Source organism: Poecile atricapillus, chromosome 2 (assembly GCF_030490865.1).
Source record: "Poecile atricapillus isolate bPoeAtr1 chromosome 2, bPoeAtr1.hap1, whole genome shotgun sequence".
NCBI lineage: Eukaryota > Metazoa > Chordata > Aves > Passeriformes > Paridae > Poecile > Poecile atricapillus.
In genome coordinates, this window is record NC_081250.1 from 121,675,981 (window position 1) to 121,698,054 (window position 22,074).

The following is a 22,074-nucleotide window of genomic DNA, read 5'->3' on the forward strand; positions in this document are numbered from 1 at the left end:
GCATTACATTCCTTCTTCCAAGTCTGGAGGGATGGAGCTTCTTAATGGATGAATTTCTTAAAGGATGAGTGTCTTAAAGTACTTTTTTTCACCAGCTTGAAAATATGACGACGCTAACTGCATAATCAGAAAACAATGAATATTATTTTGAACATACTTCTTCATGGATTAGGGTATGAACAACTGGGAAACAATAAAAGAAAAGTCTCAAGCTACTAAAATCAGTAGGGTTATTAATTTATTTGTTTCTAATGCAGGAAATCTATTTTTAGCCATAATGATAGATCAGCTGTGACTTAGGTGTCTGGCTTCTGTACATCCCTATTCCTTCTCTGGATAACTATAAAGAGTAGTCAGTAACATCACTGCTGGCACTAGCAAGAGAGTCAGAACAACAATCTATTAGCTAATAAATAATATATGTAATGCTGGCATAATGCAGCTCTGAGCATTTAGGAGTAGGCTGCCATAAACAGCAGTTGAACTCTTTACAAGGAACAACAGCAACTGACCAATTTACCCCTCACAGTACCTTGACAGGGGGGCACAGCTCACTGTAAAATTGTGTGAGGGCATTTACAGTCTGAGCCAAGGCAGAGGGGCTGAACAGCTCTCTTACCACAGCACTGGCACGTGATGCATAAGCCCCTAGGTTTTTGTTATCCCTAAGTAAGTGCTCCTTACTAGGAAATCAGACTTGCTATTGCAGGGTGTTCTTCATGCTGCCATCATATTCAGGTACTAGCTTGTTAGGAAATAAATGTCAGCCCTCTAGGTAAAACCACGTTACGAGGAAATGAATGCAAAGCTGTGCTGATAATTAACTGAACAAAGCTCTCGAACGTAATCTTCTTTGATGACACTGGAGATGAGCTTCTCCCCCTGATTGCCTAACAAGTTAAGAAATGGAAATCAGTTATGGCAGTACAGTCCAAATACAGAATAAATTTGCCTCAGAGCATTAATAAGGCAGTTCATAAAATGATATTTCACAGTACCTCATCAATAGTTAACTTGTAGAAAATTAGCTGTATTTTCAATATCTAGAGAGATAAATATCACAATCAAATGGAAGAACTCAAAACAAAGCCATAATGCTTCATTTTACAGTTTTCAGTTGTGTCATTTTCCCTCTTAAGGTATGAATATTTGGTTTACCTACAAGGTTGTTGACCTCATCTCAGATGGATGTACTCTCAAATGGCAGAATAATCTTGCTATAATTTATAGCCATACATTCAGTGTAAATTTGCATATACCAGAGACATTCTGAGACAGTTTGAGCAGAAAGTGCTGGCAAGCTGCAGAAGCTAGAAGAATCCCACTAATGTATTTAAGCAGACTCAAAACAGTGAATAGGCTTAATTAGCCTTGAAATCACACAACTATGAATGACAGTATTATACGTGCTCTTCCAGTGGTTGGTGAGATTAACAGCACAGAGTCACTCTGCCTTGACAGGAGTGCCATCTAGAAGGTCTTGCCTTCTGGAATATTTCCCTCTTATGCTTTCTTCATTTTTATTATTGCTGACATAGAGCAGACCTCTTAACTGGGTAAGCTTTATACTTAAATTTATTCTCAGGACTAGCCTGGCTACTGACAGTCACTTTAGTCCCTATTTAAGCATGTCACTAAAGTAGCATTAGCGGTGCTGTGTATCTTCTGCTCCTTTTGAACTGCAGAAGGGATGAGAATGCTTCAACATGTTTATAGATAACCTAGGTAGAAGCAAATCTCACTTTTGCTCATTAACCTTGTGGTTAGGGTAGTGGTGGAGAAAAATTGAGCCTTTAGGCCTTTCATAGATTAACATGATGCAATTAAGCATTTCACTTCTTGTAATCCAAGATTACCACCCATCAAAGGGCTGGTCACACCCTTCAGTTATAACTCCTTCATGTCTGTTGTCTTTCAAGCACAGGCTGCCTCATTCTTGCTCAGTAGGAATGGGGATTGTCTCCATCACTGCAGCCATCCTGGGCATTACTGATAGCAGCAGGAGGCTGGAAGATATAAACCACAGGTTTGAATCACCAGGGACGAACGTGGTCCTTCAGTGACTGTTTAATGACCAAGCAATGACATCAAGGTGGAACCAAGGCCACCACCTCAAGGTATATTTGAAAAGAGTAGACCTTTTTCAATTATTTTGAAGGACTGTTTTACATGCCTCTTGTAAGAGGAGGTTTCCAGGCTTAGAATATCATGTGGGTGGGTTGTGTCCCTTTTGATCCTGCTTACGCACTGGGCCTGGATGGGCGTTAAGAGCATCTTCTTCCTGGCTGTGAAATATCGTGTTGATCCTGCCTTAGAGTTCCCACACCCTTTGAACTTGGGACATGTGTGTTTAATATTAGAAACCCTGAACTAATGGCTCTGATGAAGCACATTTTTTTAAGAGGATGCTGTGGCTTTTAAAAATACATTTGGTTTGATAAAAGTAAATAAATTATTTTATAGTGTCAGTTTTATTAATGTGTTCCTTTTAGCCTGTCTTGATTTCAGAATTATAGTAACAGTAACAGTAACATAGGCTTGTGCTTGATAGTGAGTCCTTGCTTTTTTCTATTGTCAGGTCAATTTGAGGGTCAAAAAATATCAATACTTTCAGGACTAAAAGTCAGTGTAGCTTCTTGTCTACAATGTTAAACTGGAGTTCCTAAGAGCAGCTTTCCCTTACTGACCCCCAGACCAACTGTATCTTTGTGCACTATGTGGAACCAAAACTGGTAAGGTCTTAAATAAGGTCAGGAAGCAAAGTGTTCTCTTTTCTGGGTTACTGCTTTTCAGATAGGCAAAATAAGATGTTGGGTTGTCCTAGGCCCTGCACAGCAGTTTGTAGTAGTAGTTTGGGATGTTTTTCCAAGGCATCCTATAGTTGAAGAAATGAAAATATTGAAGGGTTAGATTCTTCAGTTCCAGATTAGACAGAAAATTGCCTTAATTTTTAATGATAAAAGCCTTCTGTGAAGACCTGATGATGCTGTGACCTCGGAGATGTTTCCAGCTATGTACAAAGGCACTTGTCAAAAATTGAGTCACCCAAAAACCAAGGCCTTGATTCATTCCTTCATTCCACCTTCGGGACTTCTGTAAAGCATCAGCAACAGGAGTTCGAGATAGGCTCCTAATGGATTGAGACATGTCTCTTGAATAAATCTGCCCCTTTCAAACTGTAGTCTTTGGCCAAATCTCTTCCTATCTGTGGTCCAGGTAGGTCTAGGCCTACCTCTTACCTTGATTGAATCAGGGAACAGTCCAGTTAGAAATGGCTGAAAATGAAATTTTTGACAGAAGCAGCAATTGAACATAAAGGTATTCATTTCCAAAGAAGTCACTTAGGAATACAAATGTGCTTTCCTTAATTGTAGATTTGGGATAGTGGCATTGCATGTTTTTTCTTTATTAGAAAACTCAACATTATACCAGGATTTTGACCAAAATGCAACATCCAAAATTTTGGGTTCAATTTTATTCAAAGAGGGATAAAATCTGACTCTTTTGTAAGATGTGCCTCATTGCTTCAGACATCATTCTGTATGTATATAGAATAATATTATATGTTGGGTAATATTTCCCTGACTTGAAACCTAGTATCATCATTCAGTACTACACTGTGCAAGCTTTTCTTCAGGAGAACAAAAAGACATCTGTGAAGTTCTTCACTGCTTTCAGCTACTTGGCAGCACTGTTATTGGTAGGGAGCAGTGGAAGATTGAAGGGCTAGAGAAGCTAACATATTTAGATTAACCCTAAAATTATTTTCTGTAGGACAACTGGTTACATTAGTGCCTCCTCAAAGAACAAATGATGTGTTGACAATCTTCTCCATCATCTTAATGCACTGCGATGCAATTAGAAGAGAAAATCAAGTAGTGGACGAATAAATTGCAATTCAAATCTCTAATTTATTAATACTAATGTATTTGCTATTATTAGTGTGTCCTGTATATCTAACATCTGTGGACTCTCAAAGAATTGTATGGAAGCACCAATCAAACCTGTGGATCCAGAGTGCTAGTTGGGATATAAATACGTAGTCTGGTTTAGATCTGACATGAGGACCTTACATAATCATGTTTCTGTAATATCTGGTTGTTTGACATTAAAGAAAATGATCTGCCATTCGGCCTTGTACTTCTCTGTGACAGTTCATCTCCTCAGAAGTTTCCAGGGAAGGCTACAAAAGTGGTGAAAGACAGTATCTTTGGCAAAAGCAGTAACAGCCCTTAGCAACTGATTGTAAATGTGAACAGTAAAGTGCAGACATGACCAACAGCTACATCCTAAATGAGAGATGTTCCAGCCTGGCATGGAAATGGACAGGTTTTTGTAAACTGAGCAGGAATGCATCAGGAGTGTTTGTAAGGATCATATAGCCATGCTTGTCACAAGCACCAACATCAGGAGCTGCTAGTAAGGAAAGAGAATCAAAGTTGATCTGAACTTAAGTTTAGTGGGGATCTTGATTCAGCACTAAAAAGCCATGATCAGTGCTCTCTTGAGACCTCAGTGCAGACTGAGGGGGTGCTACCATCTCAGTGCTCAGATCCAGGCTTGTGAAGAGGTACTACTCAAAAAGACCACTTGAGTCCTAAATTCCATGAGACTTGAAGTAAAAATACTCTGAATGATCTCAAGAGCATTCAGCTTTTTGTAAAGCAGTCTGCGTCACCTGTAGCATGTCTAGAGCCCACCCACATGGCTTTACCTTGTGTGAGAGCTTCAGTAAGTGATTACAAGTGCTATTGGGATAGTTAGAGAACTCAGATAAGCCAAAAGTGCCAAGCTTGTGTGTCTGCAAGACTTTAAAAGCATTTTATCAATTATACTTTCCCTCTTTTTCTGTCTTCTGTCACCTTACCTATTTCTGTCTGGGTTTTCTTATCCAAGGCTCCTAGGGAATATATAGAGTCTTAGAGTCTGCTGCTCCTTGGTGAAGTTCAGCTCATCCATCTAAAAGTCACTTCTGTGCTCAAGATGGTGAGAAGAACGAGTTAGCAGACAGACTGATTTAGTCAATCTGAAAAGTTCGTCTATAAAAGACCTCATCTTTTTTGAGTATTTCCTGCACATCTCCAAGACTTTGTGCAGCCAAAGTTTAAATTTTCATATAATAACCTGTGAGATCTGTTATGAAATAAAAATAACAGTAATTTCAGATCTGCGAGCCATAGTCCCAAGAGGTGATTTTGTAGGATTTACTCTCAAAGGAAGATCTTACTTTGATACACCAACCCATTCATAGCTGTTATCAGAGCAGTCAGGGCAAATGGTGGGGATTTGGAAAGGCTCAGCTCTCCAGTAACAGCTCTGCCTATGGCTCTAGTCTGGCAAGAGACTCACAGAGAATCTGTGTCACAGGGGAGACAGGCTAAGGCTCCATCCTTTCCCCTTCAGACCATGTTGCTTCAAGTGGTTTCACCAGCTGAAGCCTCTGAGGACTTGCTCCAGGACCTGTCACCAGCAGTTTGGATAATCAAAGCTCAGATACTTCTCTGCTGTGCATACATGCATGTGTCCCTGCATATAGTTATGAATCTGAGACATACAAAGGATGCTCAGGAATACTTTGACATGTTTCCTGACACTTCCTGCATTCAGCTTGCCAATCCTTAACTATATGAGATGTGACTTCTCTAAAGGTGGGAAATGGAAATAACGAACAACTCATTTCAGCGGGATGTTTTTATGCAGAGTTTTAGCTATCACCTCAGCCATCTTTTTAAAAACTGAAATTAAAGGAAAATTCTAGTAAAAGATCCCACAACACACCATTAAGAAACTTCAGGTCTTCATATTTTGAAACAAAGAGCAGATATTTGAGAGCTAAGATGTGGCAGCAGAGAGATTACAGCAAAGCAGACACTGAAAGAAAAGAAGAATCATACAACCAAATAAGTTAGCAAAAATGTGTTTGCTCAGTAAAAATGTATTGGTTTGTCACAAACAACTTCATCATTTCTTGGCTAACTTGCTGGATCCCAGGTTGTAGGCTTTAGGAATCAGATGCTGAGGTGGGCACAGGCTTTCTAAGGTTCTTTAAAAATCACAGAGTATCTTCAGTTCTCCAGCTAGAAGGGATCATAAGGATCTTTGAGTTCAACTCCCTGCTCCTCACAGGTTTACCTAAAATTAAAAACTAAACCATATGACTGAAAACATTGACCAGATGCTCCTTGAACTCTGAAAGGCTTAGTGTCATGACCCCTTCACTGGGAAGTCTGTTCCAGTGGCCAGCTATCCTCTGGGTAAAGAAATTATTCTTAATGTCTGCTCTGAATTTCTGCTGACATTACACCTACAAAACCTAAAGCTAGGTTTTCCAGAAAGTGTTCCATATCTGCATTATATACAACCTGAAGGTCTTAACTCAGTTAACAGTTAAAGTAGTAAATGCAACAATTGTCTCCTCAGATTTTTCTTGATTTCAGTGAGTGCTTTTGCACATGAAGAAAAACAGCATGTTGATCTTACTCTCCAGACCTGAAAATAAATACTTTGAATGGGATCATCCACTAAATAATTTGTTTATTGTTTAATAATATCACAATTGAAACTTTTTAATCCAGAGTTTTCTTAACTTTTAAAAAAATAATTAAATACCAGTACATTTAGAACCATATTTTGTTTAAAAATGTTGACGAGACTTCCAGCAGATTGTAGAAAACTCTTCCATTTGTTTTCAACACAAGGAGATTAATTAATACAATCTTTTCTTGAGAACAATTTGACAAATTTTGACAAAAAGACATCTTCTGACAAAAATGGTAGAAGGTTGTCTCTTAAAAGTCAGAAGAAAGCACTAAAAAGCCATGTTCAGTGCTCTCTTGAGACCTCAGTGCAAAAATTGTTCCCTTTTCCTGGGGTCCTTATGGTACAACCTCATCTTAGGTACCACATACTTTTTTCATCACTGCTTTAAATGCAGGACATGCTCCAACAGTGATGTGTGCTTATGTACTGTAAGTTCTCCGTCTTCTTTGGAGAAATTTGTATGGCAAAGATTGGGAGAGATGTTTATGAGTAAGGCACGCAAGAGCGGCTTGGATGTGAATCCTTTCGGAAGAGAGGTCTTGAGCGTGGAGTCCATGGATGGGGCTGGCACAGCTTGGGCCCGCTGGGATGGCAACCTCCCTGTGTGCAGTTACACTCACCTGGACTCCAGAGCAGATGGCTGGGAACAAACCACTTGTCAGGAGCAGACCTTGAAGCATGTGGCCTCTGCAGCCATCCTTGCAAATGACTCGGGAGAGTCCTAGCTGTGTCGTGGCAGGCAATGCTCCGGCAACGTGGCAGTGCAGACAACTGGGTTCCTCAGCCCGGGGGTTTAAGCTGGTCACGTAGGCATGCCCACCAAAAGTGCTGAAAATGCTAAGGACTCTGTAAAAAGCAGCTGTCTCAATCTGAGCAGCCAAAATGGTTGGATACCTCAGGCATCTATGACCTTCATTTCTCCATTGTACAGCAGTGGTAATAATTCAGCCTCCTGCTGAAGGGGGGCTGGGATACCCTGGGAGCACTTGGGTAGCAAGGGAGAGCTCCCTGAGGGAAATTCAGCACTTTGCATGTAATGTAGGCCTTGCAGCAGGAAATGCTGAATAACATCAGAGGCCAAATACTGAATGAGAAAGATGAAAAGAAATGTTCATGTAAAGAGGAAGGGATTGATGGAGGAATCACACCATTAAAAGCTTCATGTCTGTGGTGCGGGGGAGGGCACTTAACCTTCCTTCTGGCCTTCCCTAGCTTTTTGAGTTGTCGTCTTTGAAGTTTTCATTTTTACTTAATGCAAAGAATTGGTTTTGATTTGAAGAGTTTTATGTAATATTACAGGTATTTTGCTACAAAGTAATTTTAGTATTGTGCAGGAAGAATGTAGGGTTTATCTAGATTTGCTTTTATATATGGGAGTAGAATTTTTGTTTTTCTCTACCAATTGCTAAGAGTGCTGGTGAGCACCAGGCTGGCTTTGCCTGCCTCACAAGGGATAGTTACATTTATTACTAGCCCATGGTGGACAAGGTGCACAGTGGAGTTGCACACAGCCTAAAGGTTAAGGCAAAAAGCCAAGCTGAAAAGTATTTTAAACATTCTTAGAAAAAAAAAAAAATCTTCTGAGTTAGTTGCAGTAGCTAAAACACAAGAAGGTAATTTAATGAATTGTAAAGGTTATCTCCCTTGTATCATTTTGTTACACTGAAAAATCTGGTGATTTTGTATTAAATTGATAATATGGATTTTAAAGTTAGAAATGTTATATGGTAACATAAAGGCAATTTCCTTTTTTGACAAGGTAACCCACCTAGTTGATCAGGGGAAAACAGTGGATGTAACCTTTTTGGATTTCAATAAGGCTTTTGGTACCATCTGTCACAGGATCCTTCTGGATAAATGTCCGGTCCACGGCTGGATAAACATATCCTGGGAAGGGTGAGCAAGCTGGCTCATGGTACAAAGGGTTACAGTGGATGTGGTGACATCAGACTGGTGACCTGTCACTAGAGGGGTTCTGCAGGGCTCCATCCACAGCCCTGTGCTCTTCCAAGTCTTCATAAATTACCTGGATGCAGGAATGGAAAGAATACAGAGAAGCTAGCAGGTGATATGAAACTGAGAGGAGCTGCTGACTCCCTAGAAGCCAGGGAGGCCCTGCAGAGAGACCCTGACAAATAGGAGAGGTGAACAATCACCAACCATATGAAGTGTAACAAGGACTAGTGCCCAGATTCTCCATCTGGATGGGTGTGCAGACTGGGGAATGAGAGGCTGGAAAGCAATGCCACAGAAAAGACCTGGGGGTCCTGGTCAGCAGAAAGTTGAACATGAGCCAGCAGTGCCCTGGCAGCCAGGAGGTCCAACCCTGTCCTGGGGGTCATCAGGCACAGCATGGCCAGCTGGGCAAGGGAGGGGATTGTCCTGCTCTGCTCTGAGCTGGGGCAGCCTCAGCTCCAGTGCTGGGGGCAGTTTTGGGCACCATAATATAATAATATAATGCTATTGGACAGTGCCCAAAGGAGGACTATGAAGATGGTAAAGGGATCCTATGATTCTGAAAGTAGAGGCCATTTATTATGTTTTTGCTAAATACACAGTTAAAACCAGGCTTTTTAGCCAAGGTTTGGGGAAGAGCTGCACAGGAAGAAATTTCTTAAAAATTATCACCAGAGAACTAAAGAAGGTATGAAGAATGAAAGAAGGTGGGAAGAAAAGCACTTAGGAAGGAAACAAAAATAATTAATTTATTTATTTTTAAATTCTACATTCTCCTTCTTCAATGTATATTTCAATGACAAGAACTCTGGAAAAAGGGCAAAAAATCACCGTCATGATTCAAGATTATTCACTTGGGAAAATGTACTTTTTCTACCTTTTCAGAATACTGCACGCTGTGAATGGTGGTTCATCCCTTGGTACATACATATATACATAGCACATTCTCAACACTAAATTTAATAGTGTTTCACTGCTAACTTCAGTGTGGCCACCGGGACTTTTAAAGTTTTTTGGAAAAGCCACGTTTCCTCAAGTAGGAAGATGCAACTAATAATTATACTGAAAAATCAGAAAATATTTTACCAGCTTTACACCAGTCATGGTGACGTTAGAGTTTTTGCGTTGTTTAAAAAATATGTGTGGTAACTACACTGCAGAAAAGTTAAAACAATGCATAGTCTTGTGTATCTTTTATTTCTGCAATCAAAAAAAAAAAAATAAGGATATGGTTAACTTAAGATTAATCAGATGAGATGCTTGATTTCTATTGTGTTTCACTCGATATTGCTAATATTAGGGTAAACATTTTCATTTTAGAAAGAGAAAAATAAACCCCTGAGATACAATAGTGAATCAACTGATAAACCTCTCTAGAAAATGCATGAAGACTTGACTGATTTCATGAAGGATGACAGAACTTCTTTATGAATTTTTTTAATTCTTGTGTTTTCTTATATAAGACAACCTTTAAAGGAGAAATATCATTGTGCATTAAAGTCTAAAAGGATTTTTTTAAAATAAACTTTGCAAATATTTCCTCTGTAGAGAAATATCCTCTCATAACTGTTTACTCTTTGTGCAGATGTCTGTAAGTCAGAAGACTGATAAATGCATCAGAGATTACTAGGAAATACTTAAGTGAGGAGATCTTGCAAAGACTGGAGTCCTCTGCTTTTCAGAAGTCTCACCATCATCCCCTTGCATATAAGGCAGTGAGGAGGAGGGTAAAACCAGAGAAAGAAATCAGCCTAAGGTCAAGAAAAACCAAAACAAAACACAAATGCAAAAGAAATTATGTTATGTTATGTTATTTATATTATGTAAACTTACTGATGCCAGGGCTTTGATTTAATAGGACATTTATCTTTGCAAGTAAAGTTACCAGATTATCTTTTTCAGAAATGAAGGTAAATGTTACAGGCTTAAACCCGTATGTAATTAGACACAGAAGTGCTGTGGGTTGTGCTGGGTGATGAGGAGGGATCTTCAAAATGCAGTGCTGGAGGCAGGATAAGAAGATGCAGAATATTGTGACCCTTACAGTTTTGAAGTTCAGCTTGACAGTGAAACTGGTAACTAAAATGGTGGTGTTCCAGGCTGTTGCCATCATTTAGCTAATGTACAAAACAAAACAAAAAATAAAAGAAAATCTTTAGATGTAAGTATTACTCTGATAAGTAATTTTCCTCTTTTCTGATGTTTTTGGACATCATAGTCAGTTATACTTGAATTGTAGTTGACTGAGTCTTATTTTATCTGTTGGTGGAGGAACTTTTGAAGTTTAAATATAATGAAGTTTAGCAATTTTGATTTTATACCAGCAACATAGTCAATACTGTCATGGGCATGTCAGATGACACACTGGAATTATTCTTTGTTTTCCCTGATATTTCTAGTACAGGATTATTCTAGATCCTCACTGCTCTAGTGAGGATCTGGTCTATGTGACCTTCTAATTCTCTTTGAAATTTCTACCTTTTCTCATGATGAGTTTGTACCCATTTGTTCTTGTGCCAACTGGTACTTCAGTACAAATAGTTCAAACGCCTCCCAGGCATTTACTCCTGATGTATTTATAGGTAACAATCCCTACCAGCACAACTTTCATGCTTTACTCTGCAAAGAGGATCAAATTCTTGTACACTTCAAATTCTTTTATTTGCTGGATTTATTTCACTTCAAGCAAAACAAAACAAGCAAATAAAAAAAAAAACCCAGATTGTTGAATTGTTGATTTGCTGAGAACAGGAGGAGGAGATGTCAACTCTGGGAAATTACTGAGGAGGACTTTCCAAGTTTGGAACAGAAGCCTTGTCTAAGCGTTCTTTGGGCCATGATACTATTGCTAGGTTAATATTTAAGCACTGTGTCTGACAGTTGGCAGCAGTAGAGCTGGTGGGTGGGTTTCCTTCCTGATTAACACTGATATTCTACATTTAGTGACAAACAGCTGCACTTCAGAGTTTACTGAAGCACTGGGCACAGAGAGTGAGGATGCACTTGTGGATTATTGAAACTGAGGTCTCTGATTGCTGTCATGCAGTCATGTCTGCAGCAATTTAACAGGTGAACAGTGGACAGGGAAGAGCCTTTCAGAGGATCCAGAGAACAGTATGCACAGCCCTTGTCTTTATAACATGTATTGCTGATCAGTTGGCCACAAAATACTTATGATTCTTTTGACCCATTTGTAAAGAAATAACTGCAGTGTGGTGCTAAAAAATACAACTTCTTACTGTTCACTGTTCCTGTATTCACTGGTGAATAACATTTACCCATGAAATAATACAGCAAACTAAGATTTGAATTGGGACAAGGAGGGAAGCAGTTTGGTTTGGAGATTTTGATATGCCCTGATTGTTTTATTCAGTTTCAGTATCTCCCAAATTGAAATTTTTCAATAAAAGGTAGACTAGCCTCTGTCTCTACTTATAAATATCCCTACAATCTTTCCATTTGCACACCTCACACATTAAAAGGTAAGTAATCAGATTAATCTAACACAGCTGCATCAGAAACTGACTCTCAAAAAGAAGAAAAACCCAAGTCCTTTGTACAAATTGTCACACTTGATTTTCACAAATATAGAAATTCCAGTGAGTTTTTCTTTTGCTTAAATATAGTGCTCTTAGCTGTTCCAGTTGTTTCAGTGCTTCTGGATATTACCACAAAGAGTATCACTATAAAGAGGGCAAATTGCAATCATTAAATTTTCATTTGCATATGAAAGTATGGAAAGAGAGAGAGAGAGAGATCGGGGGATGCATTCTACATGGCAATATGCTAATTTTTTGTCTTTTTTAGCTTCAGGAATGGAGCTGTCTGTGTGAAGAGGATTCTGCCCAAATATTCGTAGTCTCCAAGCTCATTTTCCTACAGACTCTGGTGTTACAACTTCATCTCTTTCAGAATGGCTGAGAAAGCTCCACCAGGGATCACCAAAAAGTCTTCAAGGTCCACCCTTTCCCTCCCTCCGGAACCAGTGGAGATCATCAGGAGCAAAGCCTGCTCGCGGAGAGTTAAAATAAATGTCGGTGGACTCAACCATGAAGTGCTGTGGAGGACTTTGGACAGACTTCCAAGGACACGATTAGGAAAGCTCAGAGACTGCAACACCCATGAATCTCTGCTAGAAGTATGTGATGACTATAATCTGAATGAAAATGAGTATTTTTTTGATCGACACCCAGGGGCTTTCACTTCCATTTTGAATTTCTACAGGACAGGGAAACTACATATGATGGAAGAAATGTGTGCTCTCTCTTTTGGCCAGGAGCTTGATTACTGGGGGATTGATGAAATATATTTAGAATCTTGCTGCCAGGCAAGATACCATCAAAAGAAGGAGCAAATGAATGAGGAACTGAGGCGAGAGGCAGAGACATTGCGAGAGAGAGAAGGAGAAGAGTTTGATAATACCTGCTGCCCAGAGAAAAGGAAGAAGCTGTGGGACCTTCTGGAGAAACCAAACTCATCTGTTGCAGCAAAGGTAGGATAAACAACAGGCTTAATACAAAGATAGTAAAAAATGGTTTCATGATCCATGCATCCAACTTGCAGGAATCAACATCCACTAAAATATTTAGAGAAAAGAAGAATCTAAAAATCTACATATCTTTAAGTGAAAACACCCAAATCTCTCCTAAACCCTGCTGAAATCAGCATGAGGAACCCTGTTGAGTTCAGTTGTTTTTAGGCAACTACTGTACTTTGCTTTTGCTGTATGTGATGAGAAACATCTGTGTGATTTTCGTAATGGACTCCATATGAAACACTTCAGTGAAAATACAGAGTACATTATCTACTTGTTTGTTAGAAAAGCATTTGTTTATGACAAGCATCCATTTCAGTATTGCTTGTCCAGTTACAGGCACTGCACGTGTGTCAGTGTTTGGGAGGCTGTGCTGGATGGGCTACCAAGGAGTCAGCAGCTGCTCTGGCATGGTTTTACTATGGCATATTTTCTCTTACACTACATTTTTGCAATGAAGAATTAGAGTGTTTTTTATAAAAATACTAAAATATCAATGCATATATATACATGTATATATTTATATGTATGTATATTTATGTGTATACAGGTATATGTATACAAACAAGTATGTATTCTAAACATTTAAACACACACACAAATATATATGTGTAAAGTTTACGTATATTTAGTCAGAAGTGAGAACAAATTCAGATGAATCCTGGTTCCAGTTCTGCTGTCTTCAAACAGGCAAGTTGGCTGAAGTCTCACTGATAAAACAGAAAAGTTTACCCTGGTTGTGGAAATGGGACTACACACACATATGTTGGTATTGGTATTTAAAAGATAGATTTTCTTGCATCTTGAGGAACATACTTATTCTGATTGTGGTGTGAAGCACCCATTAGTGTGAGGTAAATTTTGGAAGCTCATCTCCAGTTTGAGTGACTCAAAATGAAAATTCTTGATGTTTAGATGTTCGTGTTAAGCTTAACTGTGACTTTATTTTCTTCTGTTGTTGTTTGTTATTGGATGCAATGCTCTTGGACCAAGGTAAGTATTAAAATATGATAGTGCAGTGAGCAGAAAAATGAGAATTCTGGCAAGGATTTTTCTTGCAATATTAACTCTTACTATTGGGGTACAATACATATTTTGTAAAAATTTTAGTTTTTCATTGTGAGCTACCTAAATTTTTAGGCAAGGAACCTAGTTTATTAAAAAAAAGAAAAAAAAAATATTGTGGCAGAGTATAAGGTTTGTAACTGGAATAAAAGCTTATAGAAGAGAAATGAAAGTATTCAGAATATTTTAGAAAACTACATGAATAAATTTTCTGCTTCCAAGATACATATTCTGGGCCATATGTTCTTCTCCAGGAGAAAGAGCAGAGGGGAAGCAGATGGGTATAAGTTTTGCCAAAAAAGGGTTCAGGGAGGATGTGTTACACACCGTGATCACCTAGTGCAAGCTAATATCCATCAGCTCTCACCAGCACTTCTGTGACACAGCTGCTGCACTGCCTGCAGGACTCAGGGACCAGCTTCTCAGTCCTGCATGCCTTGAAACATCACCAGTGTGCTCTGTAACAGACCTCTCCTCCTGGATCCAGGCAGGAGGATTTCCTGTCTGAGCCACACTGCTGAAACACGCTTCACGTGACCTGGGAGATCACCTGGCTGTGGACACTGCCTCAGAGACATCCAGCAGGCAGATTTGCTTGTGAAATATTTTCTCAATTATATACAGAAATGAAGGCAGTTGCCTCTAAGGCTTGAGACATATGCTTAATTAGTGTTTTCCTAAGGCTAGGTAGGAGTCAACCCAGTAAGATCAAGCAGATGAATAAAAGAAAAATAATATACTGATTTTTACATTCTTTGCCTGTGACTTGCTTTCATTTGTTTGCATGTTGAATAAATGAAGAAATATAGGATGGTTAAACTTGCATGACTGCTTGCCATTCACCAAACTGTTCTTACAACTTAACAGTGCCCCATCATGAATTTGCTTAAAAGAAGTTAGGCTGACCCTGAGCTTTTACGAAAATCCCCCTTTGGTCACTCCAAGCAGATTTCTCCTCAGATTTTGCAGATGAATGTGGCTGTTTCTTTAATTTCCCAAGATGTCGAAATATTTTTTTTTATCTTTTTATTTCCTTTTTCCCTCATCCCCTAATTTGATTCAATGTTACAGATCTTTCTTGCTACAGGGAGTTTCACATTGCACTTGTATACATGTTGTAATGATTTTCATTATTTCAATGGCCTTTTGTCTAAGTTAATGCCATTTGATGTGGTTTCTGTGGTTCTGGTAGCTAGAAGTCACTGTAATGCACTCAGTTTCTCTACCTAGTCACCTTTAGTCTGTAAATACATATATGAGACAAAATTATAGTTCTGCCTGTGGAAACTCAGACAGCCATAGAAACTTGGCTCAATGACACAAAGGAGAGCAAAAACCACCACAACACATTTGGCCTTAGGTAACGTAAAGCAAGATATGGTGGAATCAGTTGGATACACTTTGAAACAGACTGAGTTAGGATCTGTGACAAGGTTTTATCTGAAATGTTTAGATAACATCTCTTTTAGATTTTTCGTTTCGTGTTTGGTCAAATAAGTTTCTAGTTTGTCCTGAGACAAGAGGCACAACCATCTTCTGTTCTCTGTAGGTGCAGAAAGGATAGTGGGATTTTGACAGTGTCAAGTTGGGAACCAAGTGAGGAAATATCACCATAAGCCTCAAATTCAAATACTAGCTCCCTTTTGAAGAAATGAAACCTTATGAATGTGCATAGATGTCCTATAGGTGCTTGTTCAGTCATTTAGGTCCTGTGTGGCATCCAGGCAGTTGACAGGAACAGCTTGCTTTTTAATCCCTTTCACATCAAAGATTAGAAATGTGAGATAAACACTCGGATGTGGTTTTGATATGTGACTGTGTCTTGCCACTTCTTGATTCTGCTAAGAGCCCTTCTAGGTCTGATCCAAAGCTTACTGAATTAAGAGGGAGTCCTGCTTTGGATTAGGCATCTCAGGACAAATCCTGCGCCTTTCGAGGTCAGTGAAGGTTTGCCACTGACTTCACTTACAGCAAGGTGAGACAGAGCAAGGTGACAGTGAATGAGCAGCATGTATTTTACAGGATATGCAACAATAAATAGGAGAAAACAAGAAGAAAATGTAGCAAGAAATTGAAACTATGTTTAGCTAGTAAAAAAAGGAATATTATAGGTCAAGTACTGTTGCACAGCCCAGGCACACTTTACTTTTTGAGTTTTTTTAATTTAGTAAATGCAGATGTGCACCTCATCTCAGTCACCAATTACCATATTAGAGGCTCAGCAGTTCTTGCTTAGTCCTCACCCCAGGAAAGATCTCTGTGAATTCAGTAGGCATTTCAGCTGAGGAAAACAGGATTTGCCTCCATTTCCAGTGTTCTCATTCATAAGCTTTTTAAGTAGGATTAAGATAAAGATGTCCAGAAGTCCAGCCATTTCAGACATGTACAGTGCTGTGGAATGAGAAGCAGTGCTGGGACTTACGAAGGACAGGAATTTTGCATATTTTGCATCCCAGAAAAGTCCCAAAGCTTGGTCCCCAAACCACAGAATTTTGCATGAGTCTGGCATTCTTTGGTCCAGAGTAACATCTGAGTTTTTAGACCAGGCATTTATTTATACTTATTGTGTAACCAGTAGTTTGTGAAAACTGTCTTTAAAAAAAAATGTTATTTTATTTATGCTATCAGCCATCATTTAGTCATTTTATTCGCAGCTGCTGGACCTATAGCAGTCTCCTTATTGCAGCAGCAGCTCTGAACAAGTTGTCAGTTGTATAAAAGCCCTCAACAGATGCCAGAATGAGCATTGACTTCAGTAGATGTGAACTTTGTGCAGCTGGATTGCATCAGTGTTTGTGGTTCAGCACCTTGTTGAACTGGCATATTTAGAGAGCACCTACTGAGCCAATGCCTTTTCAGCTATGTCTGAGGTATATTGTTCTGTGCAGTGTACCCAAAATCAAAGGAGCCTTAGTTTGGAAGGAGTGTGAACCAAATGAACCCATACATTTAATATTCCTTTCAAAGCATTAATGCACGAGCTCTTCCTTTCATTCTTGTTTATTGGGTCCAATAGCCTGATTATTTTCTCTCAGTTTTTTAATACTGATGAAACTCATTTGGGCTAAATCTGAAATAAATATGGAATGTTTCTAGTGAAGATGTTTTCCTGTAAATATAGAGTGAATGAAATAAGTGGAATATCCAGGAGTAACAAAGAGCCTATGTCTGCCTAAAGATATCTGATAATGACTTAATCACCTTTCAACTACAGGAGTATTTTAATTATCTTATAGTAATATTATCAACAAATATCACTCATATTTTCCAGCTGGTATTTTATATCTCATGTTGTCTCTTTGAATACAACTAGAATGTAATTGATTGTAATTGATTCTGCAGTTCTTTCTTGTGCAAGTAATTTTTTCTCATATGAATATTTGCATCAAGCTCAGTGTGACTACTAACTGATCAACTATAAAAGGTAGTACAACGTAATTTAAAAAATTACTAAGCAGTCACATTCTGTCCTTGAATTTTTACATAACCCCTGTTGATGTACATACACAGAAGGGTGAAATATTGGCCTTTGTGTTTCTGCAGCATGGGGTTTGCCTTATTTAAAGTGAAACCTGATAGGGTTGAAAGTGTTCTCTGTTAATTCTGTTTGTTTCACTGCACGACTGATTTGTCCTTATTTTGTTTTGTTGATTTCTGTTTTTCTTGGAGTTAGTTTTCAGGGGTTTTTTTATTTATTTGTGTTACAAACTGTAACATGAGTATTATTTCTTTGTAAGAAACACACTAATTTATCAGCTAACTAGTGGATTGCAGATTACAGAAGGTATAATTATCCCAAGCCTGACTGGAAATTGTGAGAACTTTGTGTGCTGTATTGAGTAACTAATCCCTTTTGTGAACAAAATTCCTTTGAGGGGGAAAAAAAAGCAGGAGCACACAAGAGGAGATTTAGGCCAGTGATATTTATTTAGCTACAAGTGCATTTTAGATAGGCTTGCCACAATAACTTGACAAAAGAGGTCCACACCTATTTTATATTAGGGGCCGGATTCTTATTTTCCACTGTCTTATATATAATTCATATATATGTCTGTCTTATATATAATTCACACTGAACTCTCATGCCTATTCCTTGTAGAGCAGCTTGAAATTGGTCTTAGTGTGAGTGGAAATGAGCAGAGTCACTATGCATGACTAGAACAGAGCAGAGTGTCATACAGGACACCCTTTCCAAGTCCTCATAAATTATCTTCTGGATCATCACAGCGTTCATTCAGGGGTAAACCCTAATTAATGGTTTGCTACTGGCTCCTTTAGAGTTGAAGGTAACCATGTGCATTCAAAGGACTTTAGGAAAACTTAGCTGATTGATATGTTGTGAAGAAGAGCTATCACACATCAGCAAACTGTCTGGCAGCAGCTGAATGTTTTGCATGAAGATATTAAAGTGTTCAAGAGAAAGAAATACATTTGGTTATGTTTGAATCCTTTATGTTATATGAACAAAACCCTTTTCTTGCCAATGTCCTCTTCTTCGTTTAGGTTTACACATTCTGTGTCATCCTGATTTAGTGAATATTTCTCCATTAAAAAGCTTATACTTCATGTGCTTTGCCATCTAATTTTAGACCAAGGATGAAGATGGCACGGAATTAAGACTGTCTCTTCTTTAAAGTGTGAGGAATGGCTTTTCTATGAGTTCAATTCAAACAGATTTTTGTTTTAGATATCATATACCTCAGGGCATGATATTCATTGGAGATAAGTGTTCTTTTCTATCTGGTATATGGCGTGAACTTCCATTTGATCTCTGTTTTCAATTTATTTTTGGGGAGCAGTCACAAACTTTTATCCAAATGGACAACCAGGAATAATATAATTTGCATTGTCACTCCCAATTCATTATGGAAATGTGTCTCCTGAAAGTAAGTTATGGTAAAGCACAGGGAATGGTCACTGATAATAAATAGGTATCTTCATCTCACAGTTGTTTCTTCCAAGGAAGTTTATTACCACACTTTGCTTTCAAGGTGAAGTTATTTCTTGTGCCAAATGATAAAGTCAGTCAATGTGACTGTAAGACAAGGAGGTTACATTGGATCCTAGTCATTCATATTTAATAACTCAAGTGTTTTAATGTCTTGAAAGATAAGTGAACTTATTGCTTTTTCAATAGATATATCAAGGAACAAAGAAGACTGGCAGTAGTTAATTGATTTTGTTTGAAGAACTTGCATATGCTCACTGCTGAGCTGGTCATTAGAAGATTATTTACCTTCTTAATACTTCTTATATGAAGTATCATGTAACCCATGATTCAGCATTTTTGGTCAGTTTAAAGTGTCATGGGAATACAGCTACTATCTGATCTGTCTTGCTTCAGAGGTGTTCAGTGCCTCTGTTACATACGGGCTCCCTTCAGCCCTGAGATTTTATCAGTGGTGTGCAAACTTATTCAAAAACTTACTAAAAACTACTATTGGAATAAGAGCAGTAAAATATCTTTTGAACCGACCTGCTTATTATTGGCACTTAATTCTCAGTAAAACAGGTGCTGAAATTGTGGAAGCAGTGCCAAGAGCAAAGATGTAGTGACTCATATTCACACAGTCCATCACTGGCATCAAGCACTGGCACCAGGGAATATCCCCATTCCCTGTATGAACAGAGGGGTGACAACTTCACTTCTGTGGCTGTGATAAAGGGCTTCACTGACTTTGGTTTTATGGATATATTAAAGAAAATCAAAGGGGATTCATGATGAGTCTTGTTAAAGCAGGAAAAAAAGGCAAGAAAAATTTTAAAAATTGGGGAAATCTATTTTTCGTATTTGGTAGTAGTATCTAATTGGTAATGTTTTGCAAAACAAAATTTTAAAGTAATGAATAGAATGTGCATGCACTTGTGACACCATTCACAGAATCACACAGTAGCTCTTGCACAGGGAAACCTACTAGGATTTGAAATATATCATGTAGATACCATCTGCATGAGAACAGCTATCCTTTGCCATAATGGATAGGAAGCATTTATTCCAATTTACCCCAGTACCTTGTGTCCTTAATTCAGGAGAGAACTTTAACTCTACAACAACAGCTTCTTTTACCACTGATCATATCCTTTTTTTATGCTGTTACCATCTATTGAGAATAGAGTAGCATCAATGGCATATATCTTTTAAAGTATGTACTGCAGTATTTCTGGTTAGGAGGGTGATGTTTTGGGCATTACAGCATGCCCCCCATAAAATCAGAGGCATCTCACGAGCTGGATTTTCAGCTGTGATATGTCACTTTAGCTGTGTAATGCCTGAGTGGACAGACCAGGCTGTTGTGCCTTTCCTTTCACCCAGAGGCAGATCATATGTCCTAAACATGTTGCATTTCCGTTTCATGTTTTTATAAGCAGCTGCCAGTGCATTGTCTTCTCTCATGTTAGATATTTGGATGGAATCAGATGTCAGGAAGATACACTAATAAGTTAAATGATGAAGCATTATCTGGACCAAATCTATGGGACACAAAGGGCTGCATCTTGTTGTCTGGATAAACAGGCTCTGTCTGGCTTTTGTAGAGCTGAGAGGCAAAACAAATCCATATGATCCCCAGCAAACTGGCCTTTCTTTGGCTCTCTGATTTTGTTGCAAGATGTAGAAGAACAAAAAATTGCTCCCAAGTGACTGGGAAGCCAAACAGACTGTTGCATGTTATTTATTTCAGAGAAAACCCATGGTATTTATCATGACATATGGCAGACTCATGAATTTTCTGTTTGATGAAGATATGTGAATATTTGACACATAGCACTGAAAACCAGGTCCTTTGGGGGAATACTGAAAGCAAGCTAGGGACACTGGCACAGCTGTTCCAAACTGACTTTGAGATTAAATCAGGATCCCAGTATAGTCCTTATATCAAGCTGCCACAGTCTGCTCTGAACATGCCTTGGTCATTCACTTTTTGGGGAAGCATGAAAAAAGGTGGGATAGGTGAATTTGATTTACTAGGTGGGACTCAGAAAACAGTTCTGCATTTTAAGTCATTTCATAGGCATGCAGTATCCTTTCCACGTGAGTGTTACATCATTATAAGTGAGTCAATACCTGTACTCCACAAACTTTACCTAAGACAGCTTTCTAGTGCTTTTGAGCAGCCTTGGGATGGGACAAGTTATCTTAGAAAAGCATGGTTACTTTGGCACTGTAACCATTAATTCTAAATATTACCAACTAGCCTTTATTTCCAAAATAAGTGTTTGGATTTGTTGGAGTTTATCCTATACATACACTGTGCGTAAGTATACACCATACTGACAGCTGAGCCATTTAAAAAAAAATGCTCACAATATTACACGTCAAGAAGATGTGTGAGATGGCTGAAGCTATCAGAGCAGTACTTTTCTTTCAGTGTTTAAGTGCCTACAAACTGCCTGAATTATATTTGCTGAATTTTCAAATCATTATGTAGCTACTTGCAATAAATATTCATACAGGATTTCTCCTAAAATGCAGGGAAAGACAGGAGCCATGGGATGCAAACTTGAAGTCTGAGGAAATTTTTATCTGAATGACAAGGTGAACTCCTGAGTTGAGCCTTACCTGACCTCTGAGGCTCAAGTTCGTTCCTCACTGAGAATCTTTTATACCTGCTGCTTGTGGAAATGATGTGTTCCCTTAAAGGTCCTGCCTAAAAACTGGTGCTTCACCGAACTAATAAAAAATCTTCTAGGAATTTCTAAGCTGTTCTGTCCTCATCTCTAAAAGATAAAGTAATTAAAAGTCCAAAAAGATCCATTATTCACAAAACAGCTCTTAAAGGGGGAGCTTTCCTTTCCAAGGCAGCAATGAGCTTCACCGTGGAACCCTGGGGCACACTTGTTACCCATAGTTCACTGCCCTCAATAATCCTTCATTGGGTCCCTCCTGATGCAACCACAAAGGTTATTTGTTGCTTTAAAAACCTGCAGTATGGCACAGGCCAAAGCTATCCCAAGGACAGCCAAGAGGCAGTGGCAGTTTC

At 38.6% G+C, this 22,074-nt stretch overlaps 1 protein-coding gene across 1 annotated transcript in view; it reads left to right on the forward strand.

Annotated features, from left to right (window-relative positions):
• Positions 1 to 12,409: 12,409 nt before the first annotated feature.
• Positions 12,410 to 22,074, forward strand: part of KCNB2 (potassium voltage-gated channel subfamily B member 2) — a 164,043-nt gene continuing 154,378 nt past the window's right edge. Inside the window, exon 1 of the mRNA XM_058832537.1 lies at positions 12,410 to 12,988. Within this exon, the coding sequence (XP_058688520.1) occupies positions 12,410 to 12,988 (579 nt within the window). The remainder of the gene's footprint in view (positions 12,989 to 22,074) is intronic.